Source organism: Periplaneta americana, chromosome 10 (assembly GCF_040183065.1).
Source record: "Periplaneta americana isolate PAMFEO1 chromosome 10, P.americana_PAMFEO1_priV1, whole genome shotgun sequence".
NCBI classification, from domain to species: domain Eukaryota; kingdom Metazoa; phylum Arthropoda; class Insecta; order Blattodea; family Blattidae; genus Periplaneta; species Periplaneta americana.
This window is the reverse complement of record NC_091126.1, coordinates 75,737,714-75,758,257: the sequence shown is the minus strand read 5'-3', so window position 1 is coordinate 75,758,257 and position 20,544 is coordinate 75,737,714. Positions and strand designations below refer to the sequence as shown.

Sequence of the window (20,544 nt, the reverse complement as noted above, 5' to 3'; positions counted from 1 at the left end):
CCCAATTACTGCGTATGTCATGATGGAAATCCGAGGAGAGCATGCTTTTTATAATTTGTTCGTTCGTTGTCGAGGGAATGCGTTCAAGAAACGAATCCTTTTGTCATTTAATGTTATCTGGAGTATTGTATCTCTATCATTGCAGTTAATGTGGAAAATAAGTATATAAACTGAATATGCCCTTTTTAAAATTGTCGACCTACGTACTTTTCAGAATTTACCTAATTATAAGACAGTCACATAGCTTAACATTCCATATAACTCTCCAACTCGACTTTCGATATAGGAATGTTGATTGAATGTAAAGTAAACTTTGACGAATAATGTCAAACAATTAATAAACAATAAACCTTAAAATAATTATGTGCACGTTCTATTTCATAACTTCATATCTGAAAAATTGTTATCGAAATTAAGACAAGAAACATAGAGACGAAATAAATTCTTTTTCTATTTTAATCTACACGAAAAAAAAAATATATTCTGACTTACCGTTACGGCGGAAAGTGGCCTGGAATACTTTCGTCATGCTCCCTGCACAGATAATAGAGTAAAAAATTATATTGTAAAAAAAACGAGCTACACCCCAATAATAAAAGCAAATGTTAAATTGTTACATTTAATGCAATAAAGTAAACAAAATTGTTCTCTGGGTAAGCAGGAACCACCATATTACTACAGTGTAGAATTCGTACGCAAAAAGGAGGACTGAAGTCCTGAAAATTCACTGTTTCCCAAGAAGCCACAATCATATTTCTTCAAGATATATTGTACCAAGATACTTGTCCAATATCTTTGCTAAAAACTTAAGAATGCAAAAATAAATCATAATAAAGTATCCAATTAAAACCTTATGGCTTTAAGAAACCCTTAAAATCATTGAGAAATTGAACATCGTCAGACACACACATGCCAAATTTATTGCCATAACTTAATTGTGTCACATAATTGTCATTATTATTATTATTATTATTATTATTATTATTATTATTATTATTATTATTAAGTATAACAGACTTACCATCTGGTGAGGATTCATGGTTCACCATCGTCAAACGGGCTCCTATATGTTGGATAAAGAAATGTGTTACATTGATTAGTAAAAATGCATAGCAATATTTATATTGAATATTCTCCCCTAATACAAACAATTTCGCGCAACTACAAAGTTTCAGGAAAAATATCTTCAGATTACATTTAATTATTCTCATATCAAGTATTTACATTATCTGAGAATTCTAATAACAATAGTTTGGTTTACCCTAAATCAATTCATTGCATTATTTCAACAAAAATAATGTACACATTATAAAGTCGGAGTCAGTATTAAGTAGCTTTTCTCCATGTAATACAAAAACAGAGAAAATTGTATTAGTAAGTAATAAATGAGGGTCTCAAAGCAACAGATGTGTAAGTCAGATGTTTCGACATTCAACTTATGAATGTCAAAAAAAAAAAAAAAACTGTGAAATTTTCTCTTGTATTTAAAGTATCAAACAACATTATACTTGCACAAATAGCCCCTTAAATTATATTTGAACAGACTTTTCAATTGCATACAACGCAAACATCATGCCTTGCAACTCCTAACTTACGCCACTGTTGCTTTTAACGTCTTAAATATTGGTAGCGTAAACGGAATTTGTACCTAAAATAACATACAATGAAATCTGTGTCTCGCAAATATAGCAAAAATTTTACAAGAATAATGTTGGATTTTACACTGTGTATTAAGACTGTCTCCGACGTTTCGGAACTACTTACAAATTCCATCACCATTGTTCTTTAATACAGCAGTAAGCATTGTATTCAGTCTTAATATAAAATGTATTAATATACTGTGCCAAATGTATTTTGCAGAGATAATCCTAATTAATTAATTTATAGATAATGAAAATTAGATTACAGGGGTAATTCTAACTCCACGCCCTCAAAATAACAAGTACATAAATTACTCACCGTGTATGGGATATGCAAATAAGACCTGCAACAATTTCATAAAGAAGAAAATGTTAGAAATTGTGTTAAAGCACGATAAAAATAACAAAAGATTAGTTAAACTTTGCAAACTAAGGCGACAGAGTGGTTAAGGTGTAAAATTAAGCTGAAATCTTGAAAAGCAAGAGTCGGACTAGAATATAACTCATTTCTGTTCAACAATAGTTAACATAACTTTAAGTACACTATGACCATGCGACTAATAACATGCTATAAAAAAGTTAAATAAAAATTATACTAACTAATCCTTATTATCTGTGGAGTAACGGTCAGCGCGTCTGGCCGCGAAACAAGGTGGCCCGGGTTCGAATCCCGGTCGGGGCAAGTTACCTTGTTGAGGGTTTTCCGGGGTTTTCCCTCACCCAATACGAGCAAATGCTGGGTAACTGTCGGTGCTTGACCCCGGACTCATTTCACCGGCATTATCACCTTCATTTCATTCAGACGCTAAATAACCCAATAAAATAAAAAAATAAATAAAGTAATTGGACTTACCTGCATCAGGATCAGATAACCAACGAGCATCATGTCCGCTGTGGCAAGCGTTTGGAATGGCTGTACTGGCTACTGCTCTTCTCTGCTCCAGCGCTGAATCATATTTCTTATATACGCCTCTCGACGCGCGATCGTGGGACAAGGACAGAGAATCAAGCTAGAGAAGGAAGAAAGATTACCTATTTGTAACGAACATAAGTTGATAAGAGCATTGGAAAGCCATAAGAAATTTTATTGTGCATACTGCAAGTAGGGCAAGATATTGCACAGAAAAACTTCTCGAAGTTACAGGTTGCCGTTTATTGCTCTGAATGACGTTCTTCACTGGGACAAGTTTAGCTGTGCTTCATAATTCCGAAGTTAACATTTATAGTCTAAAGCGGTGAATTATTCTTTTACAGGGCACATATTTTTTTTCTGTTCAAGACAGTGTCAATTTCAAATGTTGAGCATAATTCTATGAGCAATTTTCATAGTACTGGATTACAATATTGTAGGGGAGAGTCGGGTAGCATCGGACATCGGGTAGTATCGGACAGTGCGTTTCTTTCATCTACCACCATATGGTAGTACCTGAATGACATGGTTACGTTTCTCTATGCGACATCACAGAAACGTAGCCATGTCAATCAGGTACTATCATTGTGTGGTAGATGAAAGAAACTCACTGTCCGATATTACCCGATGTCCGATACTACCCGATTCTCCCCTATAACATATTTAAGATGGGAGGTATACCATTGCCTTGCAAAAATTTAGTGAAATTCATTTTTTGTTTTATATTTAAGCTACTATAGAATCTAAATGAACCAAATATTTCATCCTTAATATAGGTACATACATTACACTTTATAAAACACTATTCAGAATATTAAAATAGCTAATAATTACCTGTGAAAAATAATATCAAAGTTGCATAATATTTTTTTTTACAGCCGTAAAGCATTTACATACTAAAATATATAATTATTTAAATATCTACAAGATTCCTTTACTGGAAAGTTTTATAGACCTACATCAACAACAAAGTCTAGGATCTCTTAACTATTCCTTCAGAAAATATTTTTTTCTTAATAAAAATTAGAACATTTAACATTGAAGGTAATGACAGAGAAAAAATATATTTATTGAAGGAACTTCAACCTTCAGCTATTCCGAATATTTCACCAGAAACCTGTCAAAAGCCCAGCACAACTTCCACCTTTCCTTAAAATCATTCTTAAAATAACAAATAGATTTCATAAGTCCCTTAAAACACCCTGTAAACAATCTGCTATTTATAATTATAGCTAGGAATTTAGCTCCAAAATTCTGGTCAAAAATGCGCAAAATAGTTGCCTTCATTTAATTGAAAAATGTGCGAAAAAATGTGGAAATTTCAAATGCAATTATTCATTGCAAATAGTAGCCAAACCTATTACATTACGTATAAGGACACAAAATTCACTCATGTATTAAGAAGTCAGACTAAAAATTGTCCCAAAGCACAATGTCATTAAAGTCAGTCCTCCAGAAAACTGTTATAACAGATCACATTCAATATTTCATTTTTTTTTTCAGCGAGGCTACACCTCCGGTCACTAAGTAAATATTTATATGTAGAAAAGGAAGTTCTACTTCAACAGATACAAGTGGTGTATATTTTGTTTGTAGTCGGTAATGTAGATCCTTGTTTGTTGTAACATCCTCAACATCAGGATTTTTGACAAAGATCTGTTTCTCCAGTGCTTTCTTCACAGCCATCAAAACAGCTCACTGTACATCTTTCTGAGGACAATACTCCTCCAACTTTGTAAGGACAGTTCTCAGGAAAGAGTAACCATGCACAGTAAGATGTTCATCTTGCAATTCCTGTTAACCTGCTAGTTCTTTGCTTTTTATCAAGCTGAAGAATCATTTGTTAAAGCATCTAAAATATCGCATATAGAATTAAAATGGTTACAAATAAACACTGCAGCCTTTAACCAAGTACCTGATGTAGTGAGGATTGGAGAATGTGGAAGAGAAAGTTTTGTAATTTCAACATAATTTTGTATTCTAGCAGGAGACTTTTTCAGTATTTTCTTAATGAAGACTCAAATTCATTTTCATATGAATATTCGTCTTTTAGTGCCTCACAAACTCGATGCAATGCAGGTAACACGTTTTAGATTAGAGTACAGAGCTTTCAGGTTGGCAATAGCCAGTAACACGTAAAACGCTTTGTCCGTGAGAACTAGCCACACTCGATCATATTCCATTCCTTCAGGCTACAATACAATGCACACATTGTTGAAACTTTGCAAATAACTTTTTACGAGTTACCGAAGGCCTCTTTTGCTCGCCGTCACCTAAAATAAAAATATATAGGGTATTTCAAAAGTCAGTTCAAATATTAAACCGCTATAAATATCATAACATTTCAGATAAGGAAAAAACAAAAATATCACAGTGTTGGGCAAACAATGGGGTTTACAAAACATTGGGAAGATGTCTGCCTTTCTCTTGTTCAACGTACAGCATTCTGTCTGCGACACTATGCACAGCATTTTGCAAACAATGTCTTGGAATATTGGCAATTTCTTGCGAGATGGCGTCTTTCAGTTGTAGTAGGGTTGTTGGATGTGTCAGGAAAACTCGTTCTTTAATGTAACCCCACAACCAAAAGTCGCTCGGATTGAAATCTAGAGTTCGCGGAGGCCACATTTTTGGAAAGTGCCTACTGATGACTTCGGTCGGAAAAAGAACCTCAATTACGCGTGTTAACTCCACCATTAATTTTTGTAGGTTATTCTACGACTCTTTATCAACATCTTAGGTTATTTAGCGTCTGAATGAGATGAAAGTGGTAATGCCGGTGAAATGAGTCCGGAATCCAGCACCGAAAATTACCCAGCATTTGCTCATATTGGGTTGAGGGAAAACCCTGAAAAAGCCTCAACCCGGTAACTTGCTTCGACCGGAAATCGAACCCGGGGTACCTGATTTCCCGATCAGACGCGCTAACCGTTACTCCACAGGTGTGGACAATAATGGAATAAGACAGAGTGTTACAGTAAACGGAGAGCGCTACTACAGCATGTTACAGAACTTGGTCATCCCTAGACCGAGGAATCACGACATAGAAAACATAATATTAATGCAAGATTACGCTCCACCCCACATCTTTATCCCTGCAAAACAATTAATTATGCAGATGTTTGGTGATCGTGTCATCAGTAGGCACTTTCCAAAAATGTGGCCTCCATGATCTCCAGATTTCAATCCGGCCAACTTTTGGTTGTAGGGTTACCTTAAAGAATGAGTTTTCCTGACACATCCAACAACCCTACTGCAACTGAAAGATGCCATCTCGCAAGAAATTGCAAATATTCCAAGACATTATCTCCAAAATGCTGTGCATGGTGTCGCAGACAGAATGCTGTACGTTGAACAAGAGAACGGCGGACATCCTCCCAATGTTTTGTAAACCCCGTTGTTTGCCCAACACTGTGATGTTTTTGTTTTTTTCCCTCTCTCAAATATTATGATGTTTATAACGGTTTAATGTTTGAACTGACTTTTGAAATACCCTATATATTTAAAAAAAAAAAAGCATGCGTTGGCAGTTAAACCGTAATATAAGATAAAAGCCCAAATGTTGTTTTGTGTTTTGGTCACAAAAATTTCGAATGAGTGAGTGCCGATTTTGTTTAATCTCAGTCTTTATATGAACTTCATGACCGAAAATTTAATTTTCAATTCAGTAAATGCGAACATTCTTATTACAGATTGACATGGAATAAATTAATTAAACTTCATATACTGCATATATATATATATATATATATATATATATTATTGAAGCACAACACAGAACGATCTTCCCTTGCATCGCTCCCGGATTTTACTAGTTGGGTCCCGCGGTCGGAGTTGTTAACTAGTTAGGTCGCGAGTCTCGGAGTAAACAGTGACTGTACTAGTTGGGTCCCAGAGTATGCAACATTTTCCTTCCCATTTTATACAGTCTTCGGACTGCCGAAAGAATGGTTAAAAATGTTGCTCAGTTTCGTAAAAACATATGCAATAGAATACAGAGTCACTTATTGCTAATACGCTCATGTCTTCGGCAGAGATTTATAAGACAGTGCCTTTATGTACTCGAATCTACTGATTGAGTTTGAAATTTTGTCGTTCATATTCCGTATAAATTCCTCCCTCAACAGTATTACAGGTCTCGTCTTTCTTACTGGACTTCTGACACCGACTATGTGTCAATCTGGATTTTTAACACCTCTATGAATTGAAAAATGTTAGGATGAGCTGTATAGAATAAACCGTTCAACTTTGCATGAGATAATTCATAGTTGTTTTGTTGTACTTTCGACTATTCCTTCGAAATTCAGCCCATGTTATTGGTGGAAACGCAATGAAATGTATACTTGAAGCCATCTATAAGATACATTGGTTTTACCTTTTAACTACATAGCCTACAACTCTTTCTTCGCGGTCACCCATGGCAGTGAACGAGAGCCTCACTGTTCACCAATAAATGAAATCTAACATCGACATCTGAACAGTTAGTTCCGACCTATATGGGCCAGTTAAGTAGATAGATTCACAGCAATTAGAATAAACCTGATAAATTGTACAATCGTAATCGATACCAGATAGCTGTCGAAAGATTCACAGTAATTAGTACCAACATGATATGTGAACCACAGTCTAGTATATACAGTCACGAAGCTTGAGTTGTTGAGGGTACTACAGTAGAAACAATAGACTGTGCAGGTACTATTTCGCATTGTCTGTGATGAGGCGATAGTAGCGATCCTCATGATTAGCAACTATCTATGGATGCATATTTACTACGTATTGAGCTTCGTGACTATATACTAGACTGTGTGTGAACTATGAGTCTAACCAACTCTTGTATATAAAGTGATTAATATGTAGGTGTATCTTAACATCCATGAATAAGAGCACAAGTTCCTGCACGGAATGGACCCAACTAGTACTGTACTCTTTTTACCCTGGGACCTAACTGGTACTAAATATTCGTATATGTATTTATTCGGACCCAACTCGTACACACCCATCGCTTGAACTCAAAATGGGATGTGCACCGCCGAAATGCTTATCATTCATCTACTTCCGCCATATATTTACTGTTGTTAATTTTTCCGAATCCCTTTCTGCGCTGCGGATTTCTGAAGTGCAGACATTTGGTTAGTGTTCACAAAGTAGAAACACCAACATCAGTGACTTTGAAAAAAAAAAATATATATATTTTTTTTTTTTTCCATCTGGAATGAGATTATGGCCCACTGTGCAATGCAACGACAAAAATATGGATGCATGTTTTAAGATAGATAGTGACGCATGTATTTTTGCTAGGGCTGTCTAAAGACTAGGTATAATCGTTCAGCATTTTGGTTCTTTCGCTACCGGTTGCAGCTAGAAAACGAATACAATATTATTTTACCGCTCTGTTAACATTATTTTATCAAATGATAGCTCCTATAATAGTCAATCAATCGCACTTTAATTTATTTTATTTACAGGTTAATGTCTATGGAAAGCATATAAAAAAATATGAAGTTAAAATCTTTTTTTGAAAAAAAATGAGAAAAAATACTAACTTCGAAGTGATCTGTTCAGAACAGACATTTACATCTCCAAATGTTAGTAAACGACAAACTTATTTATTTTTCACTTCACATGGGGAGTCAAAACGAGAGTGTTGTTGAGAAAGAATATAAATTACTTTTGAGAGTGATCGCTACTCATAATCGTTACTGGTTTATGGGTTACAGCGAGTTAAATAAACGAGCGTTTTCGCTCGGCGGAGGACTAACGACTCGACCTTTCGTCTATTAAAAGAGAACCCACTGTGGCTTCTTGTAGAAGATTTCAAATCTGTCGCACTGATTTTAAATCGGTTTATAAAATGTTTCCATTGTCTAAGGTTTTGAGTTAAAATTTAATCAAAATATTTATATCACATAAATAGTCTAACATCTATGCCGATTAATCACAACTGTGACTCACTTCGAAATTCAGAAAATTGGAAAGAATATCATGTGTTTAAACTTATTAACATTATTATTATTATTAGCCTATTATTATTATTATTATTATTATTATTAGGCTATTATTATTATTAGCCTATTATTATTATTATTATTATTATTATTATTATTATTATTATTATCACTTTATGAAATGGAGCTGTCTTATTTCATTTTCCTGCCCTAGCAGAAGAGTCATTCCACTCCAAACCGAAGAGGATTTGACATTATTTCGTATTGTTTTAAACATTTTTTGACACGTTTAACACTTCATTTAGACTTGGGCTCGGATGAAAGGTAAAAATATATTTATTATTATCGGAATGTTTTGTGCAATAAAAATACGGAAGTATGGATGCATTTATTAACTTAGAGTGTAGTAAGTTAGATGCACTGAAGAGTTTCATTTCGAGATTTACTTAGAGGTGCTTTTGAACTTTGGGATAAATATAATACATTAGCGACTTTCTCTCAAAAGGCTGCGGGTTTGATTCCCACCATGGGAATAGGCATTTTTGAGTGTGGTGAAAGTGATCGAAAGAAAATTGAAAATTGACCTACTGACCAATACGGTAAATCGACAGCGAAATCAAAAACGAGAAACTTAGAAACAAGCATGCAGAAAATTTGTTATGTATGCACCTATACACTCCTATCGTTAAATTATGCACTAAACTCCTAAATATAAGCTTATAGACTTTGTGCTTTGTGTGGATTGTGGCATTGTATAAGGCAGAAACATGGACATTATGAAGATAGGAGAAGCTACTAGAATCGTTTCAAATGTGGATATGCAGAAAAATGGAGAAATATACAGAATAAGAAATGAAGCTGTGATAGAAAGGGTGGGTGAAGAATGAATAATGCTGAAATTAGTCAGGAAAAGAAAAAGGAATTGGCTAGGTCACTGGCTGAGAAGAAACTGCCTGCTGAACAATGCACTGGAAGGAATGGTGAACGGAAGCAGAGTTTGAAGCAGAAGAAGATATCAGATGATGGACGACATTAAGAAATATGGATCATATGCAGACACTAAGAGGAAGGCAGAAAATATAAAAAATTAGAGAATGCTGGACTTGCAGTGAAAGACGTGCCCTTGAGCAGGAAACTGTGAATGCAATATACAACTTTCATTGTCGTTTCCCAATAGAATGAAACGAATGTATCTGCTAAGTGCAAATATGTTTATCTTTATTTTAATTATGTTTTTGAAACCCAATGCAATAGACAAAAAACCCTAGACGTTCCATACATTTTGCAAAGAATTTGAAATGACCATGAAAAAGTCTATAGGAATAGACATTTCATTTTCTTTTAGCAAACAAAAACCCTAGACGTTCCATACATTTTGCAAAGAATTTGAAATGACCATGAAAAAGTCTATAGGAATAGACATTTCATTTTCTTTTAGCAAACAAAAATTTTGATCAGCATATATGTTATTTATCTGATATAAATATTTTAACTAAATCATCAAAATTGACAATTGACGCTCGTTTAACTCGCTATGCCTCGGAAACCAGTAACGATTCTGGGTAGGGACCACTTTTATAAGTAAGCAAAGCTACAATATTTTCATTTATAGAAAAAAGTAATAATTATCAACGGAATCGAAATTAAGACTTAAGTGAGTTCGTCTTTCAGGAGGCGAGTTTCCGAATGCTACTCTTCCAAAGGTAAAATAGGTTTTGCAACCAAGGTGGAGACGCCAAACACAAAAATAATATTCAAATTAATTGTTATAAAGAAAAACTGAGCTCGATGGTGGACAAGCGTGCGTAGATATATTAAAATGTAATAACAAGCTTTTGGTAATATTACGCGAATAACACAATGAACATCTAGCTAGAGTGATGTCATACTTGCATCGTAAATACAGCGCGTAAAATATTAATCGTTTTCTGAGAAACAAGATTTAGCTACAGTGCACATTAAATCTTGAGATAAGAGATCGATGAACCATTTACTGAGAAACTTACAAAATAAGATCAATAATTACTGCACATAAAAGATTAATATCCTATTGTTTCCTTATTTTTAGACCCCGCTTATGAGAGCGGTATTACACAATTTGTACCCAAGTAAAATGCAATCCACAAAAACATATTTATAAAGAACCAATATTAAAATATCGCGGATGTTGAATAAATGGTATGTAAATCCAACATATTGAGAACAGCGTTATCTTTAATACTAACAACTTTGATTTCAAACTGAGAATCTGGAATCAAGTCCCAATCGTGGCAACCACTAGATCACCGATTAGGACATGACCAAATATTTAGTGACAGAATCGCTACGCACAAACTGAATGTAAACAGAAACAACGAAACTTTGTGCAGCGCAAATGCTCGAATTAATCCTTCACCTCCTTTAAAATGACTTCAAAGAATTACGGGAAACAGATTCTAAATTATATCAACACCTTCAATCACGGGTGTCATTAAATCTCTTTCCATTTCAGTCCATCGATTCCTATGTTTTCTTGCACTACATTTTTCTCTTGGATCGTACTCTATTATTTGCTTAGCATATTATTTCTTTTCATTCATTCAGTTTTGTTATATTTCTATGTTGTTTGTTACTGTAATATTTCACGGTCTTGTCTAGGCCTATCATAAGAATTATAATCAGAATTTCGCTTGAATAAGTTTCTATGTTTGAAAGCATGTTGGGCACATTAGAAGATAATTATGGACGGAAATGTAAGAATCTGTTGTTCTTTGAATAGACATTTGCAAGAGTCGCGAGGTTTAATTTTGAAAATGGTCCTAATTAATCGGTTTTGTAGGACAATAATACTATCTATTAAGTATTGATCTGCTGCACCCCACGTATTTTATCTTGGAGTATATGTAGCTATAATAGCAAGACATGAGAGTTTTCCTGTTGTAGTATTGTGACAATAATAAATTATTTAGAGATGAGATAGGCGGAACTCGACAATTGATTTGAAAGGGAGTGCACGTGACCTTTATAATTCAAATGGGAGTTGATTTTCAGACGAGGAATTTACAAGTTGAGGCTTTCTCTATTGCCATATTATTAAAGAAAAATTGTGCTACTAGCCGGTAAACTTAGGATGACACTGGACTTGAACAATATGAATTAAGTTTTGGAACTATTAAACATGAGCTGATTTCTAGCACACCATTTGTGAAAATCTGTCATAGTTCGAGAGGTAGTAAAATAGAGTTCTTGTATCGTTTTTCAAGAAGAATGAAAGTACAGTCGTCAGCAAACATTGTTAAATGTGCATTTGATAGATTTAATGGAAGATCATTTATGTAAGAACAAGAGAGGTGCGATCAAGGAGTCCTGTAGGACCACTTTGGTATTTTCTTTACCTGGTGAACTGAACTTTCCACTTCCGTGATTTATTTCAACAATTTGATATATGTTAGTTAAGTAAGATTTAATCAATTTGTGTACTTGACCCCGGATGCCATAATTGTATATTTTTCGAAGGAGAATATCGTGATTAATGCTGTCATACGCTTTTGATGAATCCACAAATACGGCCAATGTTTTATATTTTTCATTTAAGTCTCGATGACTGTTTTCAAGAGTTGAACATACTGCCGTTGTCGTTGATTTTTTGGAACTGTTTTCAAGAGTTGAACATACTGCCGTTGTCGTTGATTTTTTGGAGATGAAACCTTGTTGATTTTCAGACAAACAATTTTGATATTTGAGGAGGGAGGTAATGTTGTCATGCATTACTTTTTCAAGGACCTTCGAAACTGCTGGCAAAAGAGCAATAGAGCGGTAGTTGTTTCGACTTGTTTTCTCCTCGCCTTTCTATAGAGAGGTATTGTGACAGCTACTTTAAAGATAGAAGAAAAATGTCTGTAGTGAGGAAAAGGTTTATGAATGGGGTGAGAGTTCTAGAAATTAGTGGACCAAGCTTTTTAATGAGAAACGAAGGTATTCGTCTATACCAAACGAGAAGGTATTATCTTTAGTTTTTGAATTGCTAACAAGACTTCTTTTCTGAAACTTCGTGACACGCCATTGAATTTCCATAGGTAACAATAGGAAGGTAATTTATCTTACCAGACATGAGAGAAGTAGGAACATTAGAAAAATGGTAATTCAATGTCGTTACAATTGAAGGGAGACAGGTAATTTTAACTCCATTGTGTTCTAATTCGTTTATTTCTAGAGGATTTCTATTAGCATTGTTAGAACTGCCTTCATTTATAATGTTCCACATCTCTTTCGTTGGATTAGACGGACATGTTATTATGTCTTCATACCAGTCCAATTTTGCATTTCTTAACATCTTCCAGTAAGAAGTCTTGTGCTGTTTATATATTGCCAAATAATGGGTATTTCCCTTGGACCGTAAAGCAAGGCATAATATTGCTCGGCTATAAGTTTTTATCTCAGGGGTTACCCATTTATTTACTCTTCGGGGTTGCGAACCTCTGAAAAAGAACTAAGGAAGAGACTAGTGAAGTGATTTGAGTGGAGTGTGGCATTGTATGGGACAGAAACATGAACATTACGAGGAAGTGAAGAGAAACAATTAGAGAGCATATGAAATGTGGATATGAAGATGAAGGGATAGAATGAATAATTATGAATGGATGTTTACTGGATAGACAGAATAAGAAATGAAGCTGTGCTAGAAAGAATGGGTTAAGAAAAAATAATGCTGAAACTGATCAGGAAGAGAAAAACTAATTGGCTGGGGCACTGGCTAAGAAGAAACTACCTACTAAAGAATGCACTGCAATGAATGGTGAAAGGGAGAAAGAATTTGTGGCCGAAGATATCAAATGAGAGAAGACATTAAAATATATTGATCATATGTGGAGACTAAGGGGAAGGCAGAAAGACGGAAGATTGGGGCTTGGTGGGTTTGCAGTGAGTATAAAACTGTGAATGAATGAATAAATGAAAAATGAATGAATTAATTAAATTATTATGGTCTATTTAACAATGCTCGCAACTGCCGAGGTTATATCAGCGTCGCCGGTGTGCCGGAATTTTGTCCTGCAGGAGTTCTTTTACATGTCAGTAAATCTACTGACGTGAGAATGTCGCATTTAAGCATACTTAAATTATATCGACCATGTCCGGGATCGAACCTGCAACCTCGAGTACAGAAGGCTAGCGCTATACCGACTACGTTACCCAGGCCGGCTCAGTTAATTAATTAATTAATTAATTAATTAATAAGTAGACTATAATTTACCACAATGTAAATGTGCCTTTTAACTGGTAATTCACACAATATTCAAGGTGCGCAGTCGATGTCTATTTGTATTTTGCTTTGCTTAAAGTTCAATAACGCAAGGAATGTGTGCAGTAGACAGTACTTTCGGTAATGAGCTTATAAACATGAATAAAGTCTTGTCACTATATCTATAAAGCGTCTTGTTCTCCTTTGCGGAATTTCATTAGATGTGTGCTGTGGATATAGAACGAATGTTTTTTGTACGCTAGTACTAACTATTGTAGAATGCTGTCAACACGTCTCAGTATCGCGATTACATCATAATCAGGACTTGGGAGTACAGCTCGCTACTTAACGCGGCTCTAGAGTACCGGTACTGTATATGTTTTTGACGTATTCCATAATTGGGTAATACCGTAAGCCTACTACTATTTTTTTAGTCAACTGTCCGCAGACAGGTTGGAACCTGATAAGTGACACCAAGGCATCACTCATGAGGCAACTAAGCCAGGATGATAAGTTCCCTTCCCTCTCCGTTGTATATATCGCTGACTAGTAACATACACTAATCAGACTTAGGATGTATACAAACAATTGTTCTTCCTCTGACAATATCGTCAAGGGAGATGTTCTGTCTGATAATACCTAGGCCTAAATGTACGTATCCGCCACAACCTCAAATCAGGAATACTGTATACAAAATGAACCGCAAGTAATGTCATTGATTTCAGGGGGTTGTTCTTTGAGATATTTCAAACAAAAAAGTTGGTACAATTTTATTCGTTTTGATTCCTTTTCCAGATAATAATTTTTTGTGTCAAACATTTCGTAGCGTGTTGTGCGAAAACCATTGATTTAATTTCTAATATGTTCAGTAAATTTAAGAGGATAGTGTATTAAGGTAATACATTATTAAAATAATTTTAGTTTTGTCCTTTAAATATGCAGAAATTTGATCTGAACAAATGAAACTTTTTGTTCTAAAAACGAATTTTAAAATATTACATTACTTCGGATCAAATTTCTGCATATTTAAAGGACAAAACTAAAATTCTATCAATGATTTATTATCATAATACACTGCTGTCTTAAATTGACTAAGCATATTGGGAATTAAATCAATGGCTTTTCCAAAACACGCTATAAAATGTTTAATAGAAAACAATTTTTATCTCGAAAAAGGAAGCACAATTGAGCAAAATTGTATTAAACTTTTTTCTTTGAAATGCCTCAAAGAATAACCCCATGAAATGAATGACTTTACTTACGGTTCACCCTAAATATGTCAAAATTAGAATACCCCTAATAATGATGATTATAATAAAATGTAATAATAATAATAGTCATAACAATATTCATAATATTCTTCATAACAATCATTTGTACGCGAAGCGCCCTGGTACTATTTTTTACGACTACACCACTGAAGGAGACATAACAAAACTTAATTTGAAAGTTTTTTCTATCAACTGTATAGTTTCCGAAATAGTTACCTCAAATGTCCGCCCTTTCATTCCACTCAAAAACACTTTTCGTGATGGTATACTGCATATGAAGACAATGTCTTCGTTTTTATTAATGTCACCCAATGAAACGACTTTCCGATAATAAGAATGTAGCTGCGTGAGAAGGACAAATATTGGCAGTGACAAGGCATAACTTATACAGAGTGAACCGTAAGTAATATCATTAATTTCAGGATGTTATTCTTTGAGATATTTCAAACAAAAAAGTTTAATACCACTTTGTTCATTTGTACTTCCTTTTCGAGATAAAACGTGTTTTATATGAAATATTTCATAGCATTTTTTTGGGAAAGCCATTGATTTAATTTCCAATATGCTCAGTCAATTTAAAAGTGCAGTGTATTATGATAATGAGTGATTGAAAGGATTTTAGTTTTGTCCTTCAAATGTGCAGAAGTTTAATCCGAATAAATGTAACTTTTCGTTCTAAAAAGGGATTTTAAAATGTTACATTTGTTCGGATAAAAATGTTGCATGTTTAAAGGACAAAACTAAAATTATTTGTAATAATGTCACGAGAGATCTGAGATTTATCTGGGAAACCTCAGACCTCGAGTGGCATTTATTAGGACTATTTCGTGAATAAAATAGAAATGTAAATAATATATTCCTAAAATTCGATCACAAAATGTTAATAATTGTTTATTAACGAATACGTAACCTATTCAGACATTGTGAAGTTGAAATACTCGTAGATGAATATCGATTACTGCAAAAAAAGAAATTCGATGTTATTATTCAGTAATGCCAATTGCGAAATACAGGTTTAACGATGTTAATTACATGTACTGCCAGAGTCTTCTTTAGTTACAAGCCGGGGCCATACGTCGGCAACACTGTAATTAACTGTCACCCGGAGGCCGACCGTACAGTACACGTGTTTGTGCTAATGCCGATTTTCAATGTAAATTAATGTTACAATATAAGTGTGTGTCGATGGAATTATGTTTACGGTCGTACCAAACGTTAATTGTTGATGTATTATAAACTAAACGCGTGTTGGTGATAAAAAACAAGACAATAAATGAAAATAAAATGGTTGCAGTATTTGGGAATTTTTACGGTTATGGATGACAAAGTAATTGACTATTCTATTAAATATTAAATATTGTATAACCACATTTTTATATTCTTATTTGTGGTTTGTGTGTATCAGAATTCTAGTCAAATTGTTGGGTCTCGCCTGCTAAGTATATCAATAAAGTTACGCCGTTGGTTTTCAAAGTCATTGTAAACAGCTGTTTCGTGATCCCATAAATGTTGCAGTTTTGTTGAAGATTCGGAATTCCTGCTATACGTCAGAACTATCTATAATTTGTAGATGCATATAATCACTTTGTTGGTTTGGTCAATGTTACTTATGTCCCGCCCACTATAGAGACATAGGCCAATTTTATACATATTTAGTATAACTTGTTGCTTCTTTGACAGTTAGGTTTGGTTAGTTTAGGTTTTTGTTATAGCCTACCTTGCATATACGATTATAGCGCAACATTGGCAGTGATAAAAGTGAAATATTCGTTCAGTGGGCGTTGGATACTCTACATTCACCGCGTTTTGTTACGTATTATGTTGAAGGGATGTGTTTTCATTTTTTCATAGATTGTTTTACTTGGCTTAACTGTATTTACATCCTCATACTTTTATTATAATAGGAATGACAATAGTTTCTTCTGTTTACATTTTATTTTAGGCCTATTTGCATAATTCACATTCTTAGCTTGTTTTCTGTAGTTATATTTATTTAAAATTATATTTTAAAAAGTTTATAACTAATAATTTAGGATAACAGTATTGTTATGGTGACTGACCAGGTTCAAACTAAAACTGGCTTCCTGGACATCTGAAATATTTATAGAAAAGCACGACATAATCACATGAAATTAAAATGCATATGATATCCTACACCTTCAATGTCAGAGGTGAAACAACATTAAGCGGCAAAACATTGTCAATTTACTAGCCACATAATGGTTAATTGATTGGAATAGGGTATTGCGAAGGTACGTCATTATTTTATTTATTTTTGGTACAAGTAACATTTCTTTAAGTATTTATTTATTTTCCCTTGTACCATCAATTAAAAAACAAGTATGTTTTTATTTTTTTAATTATAAGTGGCTGGCGATAAAAACAAGACAGTAAATGAAAATAATATGGCTGCAGTCTTTGACAATTTTTACTGTTATTAATAATGACAGAAAGTGACTGACCATTTCTGTAGACATTAAATATTTTATAAACTGCATTTTTATAGTCTTAATTGTGGTTTGTAGTCCGGCATAAATGTTGTTCAAGGGAGAGTTGTAGGATCTCGCCTGCTGTGTATCAATAAAGTCGCTCAGCTGAGTTTCTTTGCAAATACCTATTTTCTGTTCCCACCAGAAGTTCAGTAGTTCTGTTGAAGACTCACAATACCTGCTGTATGTCACAACCATTTGTAGTTTGTAGATGTATATAACTGTGTTGATTTCCAAAGCTTGTTTATTTTTCTTTGTAATTAGTTACAAAAGTGTTTCATTTTTACTTCGTATTTACAAGATTAAAGTTCGCTCAGTTTAGGCTAATTGGCACATATTTAGTAGATAATAATGTGTTCTGTTACATATATTAAAGATATGTTTCTGCACTTTTTCGTAGACCTTTATACTCATTGGCCTAACTGTATTTGCATCCTTATATCTTGTTATATGTCGATAGTTTCCTTTGTTTGTAATTTTTATGTTGTTTTTTGCATAGTTTACATTTTTAACTTGTTTCCTGTAGTTATTTAAGATTATATTAGAAAAAGTTGACAACAAATAATTCAGAACATTAACGTTATGGTGACAGTGGCCAGGTTCAAACCAAACACCACTGAAACAGATGAAACACCATTAAGTCGCAAAACATTGTCAATTTGCTAGCCACAAATTTGTTAACTGAATGGAACTTAAGAATACTGCGTAGGAACTTACGTCTTTATTGCGTTATTGATTTTATTATTTTCGGTGCAAGGAATATCTTTTTTATTTATTTATTTACCTTCGTACTATCAATAAAAACATGTTTTTTGTAATTATTTTAAGTGGCAGCCTTTGTATGTAAGTAGCCTACTTACTCCGTATTCTGAAGTATAGCTAATTGATTGCAATAAAACACTATTTTCGAACCCGTAATAATTTACATCACTACTCTGAATCTTGATCTTACCTTTGTGCATGAAGTAATATTGAAAAAATACGCGTTACGTATAACGAAAGCAATGAGCAAACACAATATCACTCTAAAATCTCCCGCCTCCACTCTGCGTTGCCAAACCTACCCATGCCCCGGCTTGTAACTAAAGAAGGCTCTGGTACTGCACTTTTTTCCTATTATTATAACAAATACATTTTCATTATCTGCTGAAATCATAATTTAATTTAACAGTAACAGTGGGGACAGCTATATACCAAAGCTTATGTATTCACAGCGAGACATGTTGCTATACGGTGAAGCCATCTCTGTATAGATAGGCCTAATTAAAACACGAATTTTATTACGCCATACGGAAGGCAGTTTGATGAAAAGACTTTATTATTACTATGCAAGGTCATTGGGTTTGATATAAGATGATGTTACATAAATTTGAACATCTGACTTTCTATTAATTGTTTCATTTCATTCACAAAATACAAATTTTATAGGCTACTTATAGGTTATGTTACCTGTGGGAGAAGGACCAATGTCAGCTGTGTCTTATTTCGACCGTTACAATCAGTGTTACATCACAGTTTAGTATATACAGTTGCGAAGCTTGCGATGATTTTTTGCATTTCTCGCGATAGTTGCTAGCCGCTTGGAGCGCTGTGAGTACTAGGAACAATAGACTGTTTCACTGCCATCGTAATCTAATACAGACCGTAAGGCAGACCATGCAACTCGCTTAACCTGATCACGAAGGACGGCGTTTCAACCATATAAATTAGTTGGAATGCATAAAGAGTAACGTATATTTCTCTAAAATGTAGTGTAATTGCATTAATAAAATTTAAAACAATGATTGTGAGACACTTCAGACATAAATCACTTGCGAGTTAAGATGAAATATTATTTTTGGTGTGAAAATTACGTTGTTCGTATGTGCAATACTTGCCTTTATTTCAATTAAATATTGCGAAATTCTTGTACATTCATTTATGCACGAGTCAATAATTTTCAGTTGCACCGCACGGATATTTAGATATGTTGAAATTATAGGTTATGTTTACTGTCCCAGTTGTCCCTTTCTGTCTAAATTTAGTGGTCTCCAATGCCCTGCCATTCATATGGAAATATTATAGGTTATGTTTGCTATATCTTATATTGCTAAATTCGCAATTACACATTGTAATTAAGCATAATGTCATGCATGATACTCCGCACATTCAATTTGTCTATATTTTAATACTACAATTGAGTATTGAATTATTGTATTTATCTACTACCTAAGAGAAGAAGTAACAATCGTACGTGCACTAATTTCATAGGAGTGGTATGATAAATTTTCTGTGTTTATTAAGGAAGGTATGTGTGCTATAAAAAATCACATGTAAATTCTTTTTTTATTAAACCTCAAAATAGCTTCCATTCTAAACTTAAAATGTTGATGCGAAAAGATTATGTTAACATGTAAAATTCTCTTCACACTAAAATAACACAGTTTTGTAATTATTTCTGCAACATAGGCTATATGCAACAAGAAGTAAAGGGAACTTATGGACACATTACACTAAATAAAACTTAGTATGATATGCAATAAAGTTATAATATAATAATTCACTGAGCTCCATACACATATATTACGGCCTGGTCTAGATCGAAAAGGCATTGACTGTGCCGTATTTCGCATTGTTGTGAAAAGTTGTGTTAACTGTGAAATGTTCGTTATCGGTTGTAATAACTGTAAATGGCTAAAATACAATAATTTGAATAATAATATGGGACAAGGAGACGTTTGTAGCACTATAAATTCTAAGAAAAAGAGGTCAGATTTATCCTTCTTCCGAAAGATCCAGGAAGGTGAGTTTATAAAATATAATATATACTTTATGAAAATAATATATAAACCTTATTTATTTTGTATTTCAATAGTAGGAGGAAGGTGTTAATTTTTTCAAAATAACACGATATCAAAAGTACAATACATAGTATCGTCTGCTAGGGAAAGAGTCTGTGCTGAGGCGATAGTAGCGATCCTGGTGGCTAGCAACTATCTATGGATGCATATTTCAACTGTCTATGTTTGCATATTTAGTAAGTATTGAGCTTCGCAGCTGTATATACTAAACTGTGGTTACACGAAAGCATT

At 33.8% G+C, this 20,544-nt stretch overlaps 1 protein-coding gene across 2 annotated transcripts in view; it reads right to left on the bottom strand.

Moving 5' to 3' along the window:
* Window positions 1-20,544, bottom strand: part of LOC138707797 (uncharacterized) — a 46,658-nt gene that overhangs the window by 5,439 nt on the left and 20,675 nt on the right. For both annotated transcript variants that reach the window (XM_069837726.1, XM_069837727.1), the window contains exons 2-5: window positions 2,494-2,650; window positions 1,960-1,984; window positions 1,022-1,063; window positions 493-534 (exon numbers count right to left, since the gene is read on the bottom strand). In XM_069837726.1, the coding sequence (XP_069693827.1) occupies window positions 493-534; window positions 1,022-1,063; window positions 1,960-1,984; window positions 2,494-2,526 (142 nt within the window). In that variant the 5' untranslated portion in view covers window positions 2,527-2,650. The remainder of the gene's footprint in view (window positions 1-492; window positions 535-1,021; window positions 1,064-1,959; window positions 1,985-2,493; window positions 2,651-20,544) is intronic.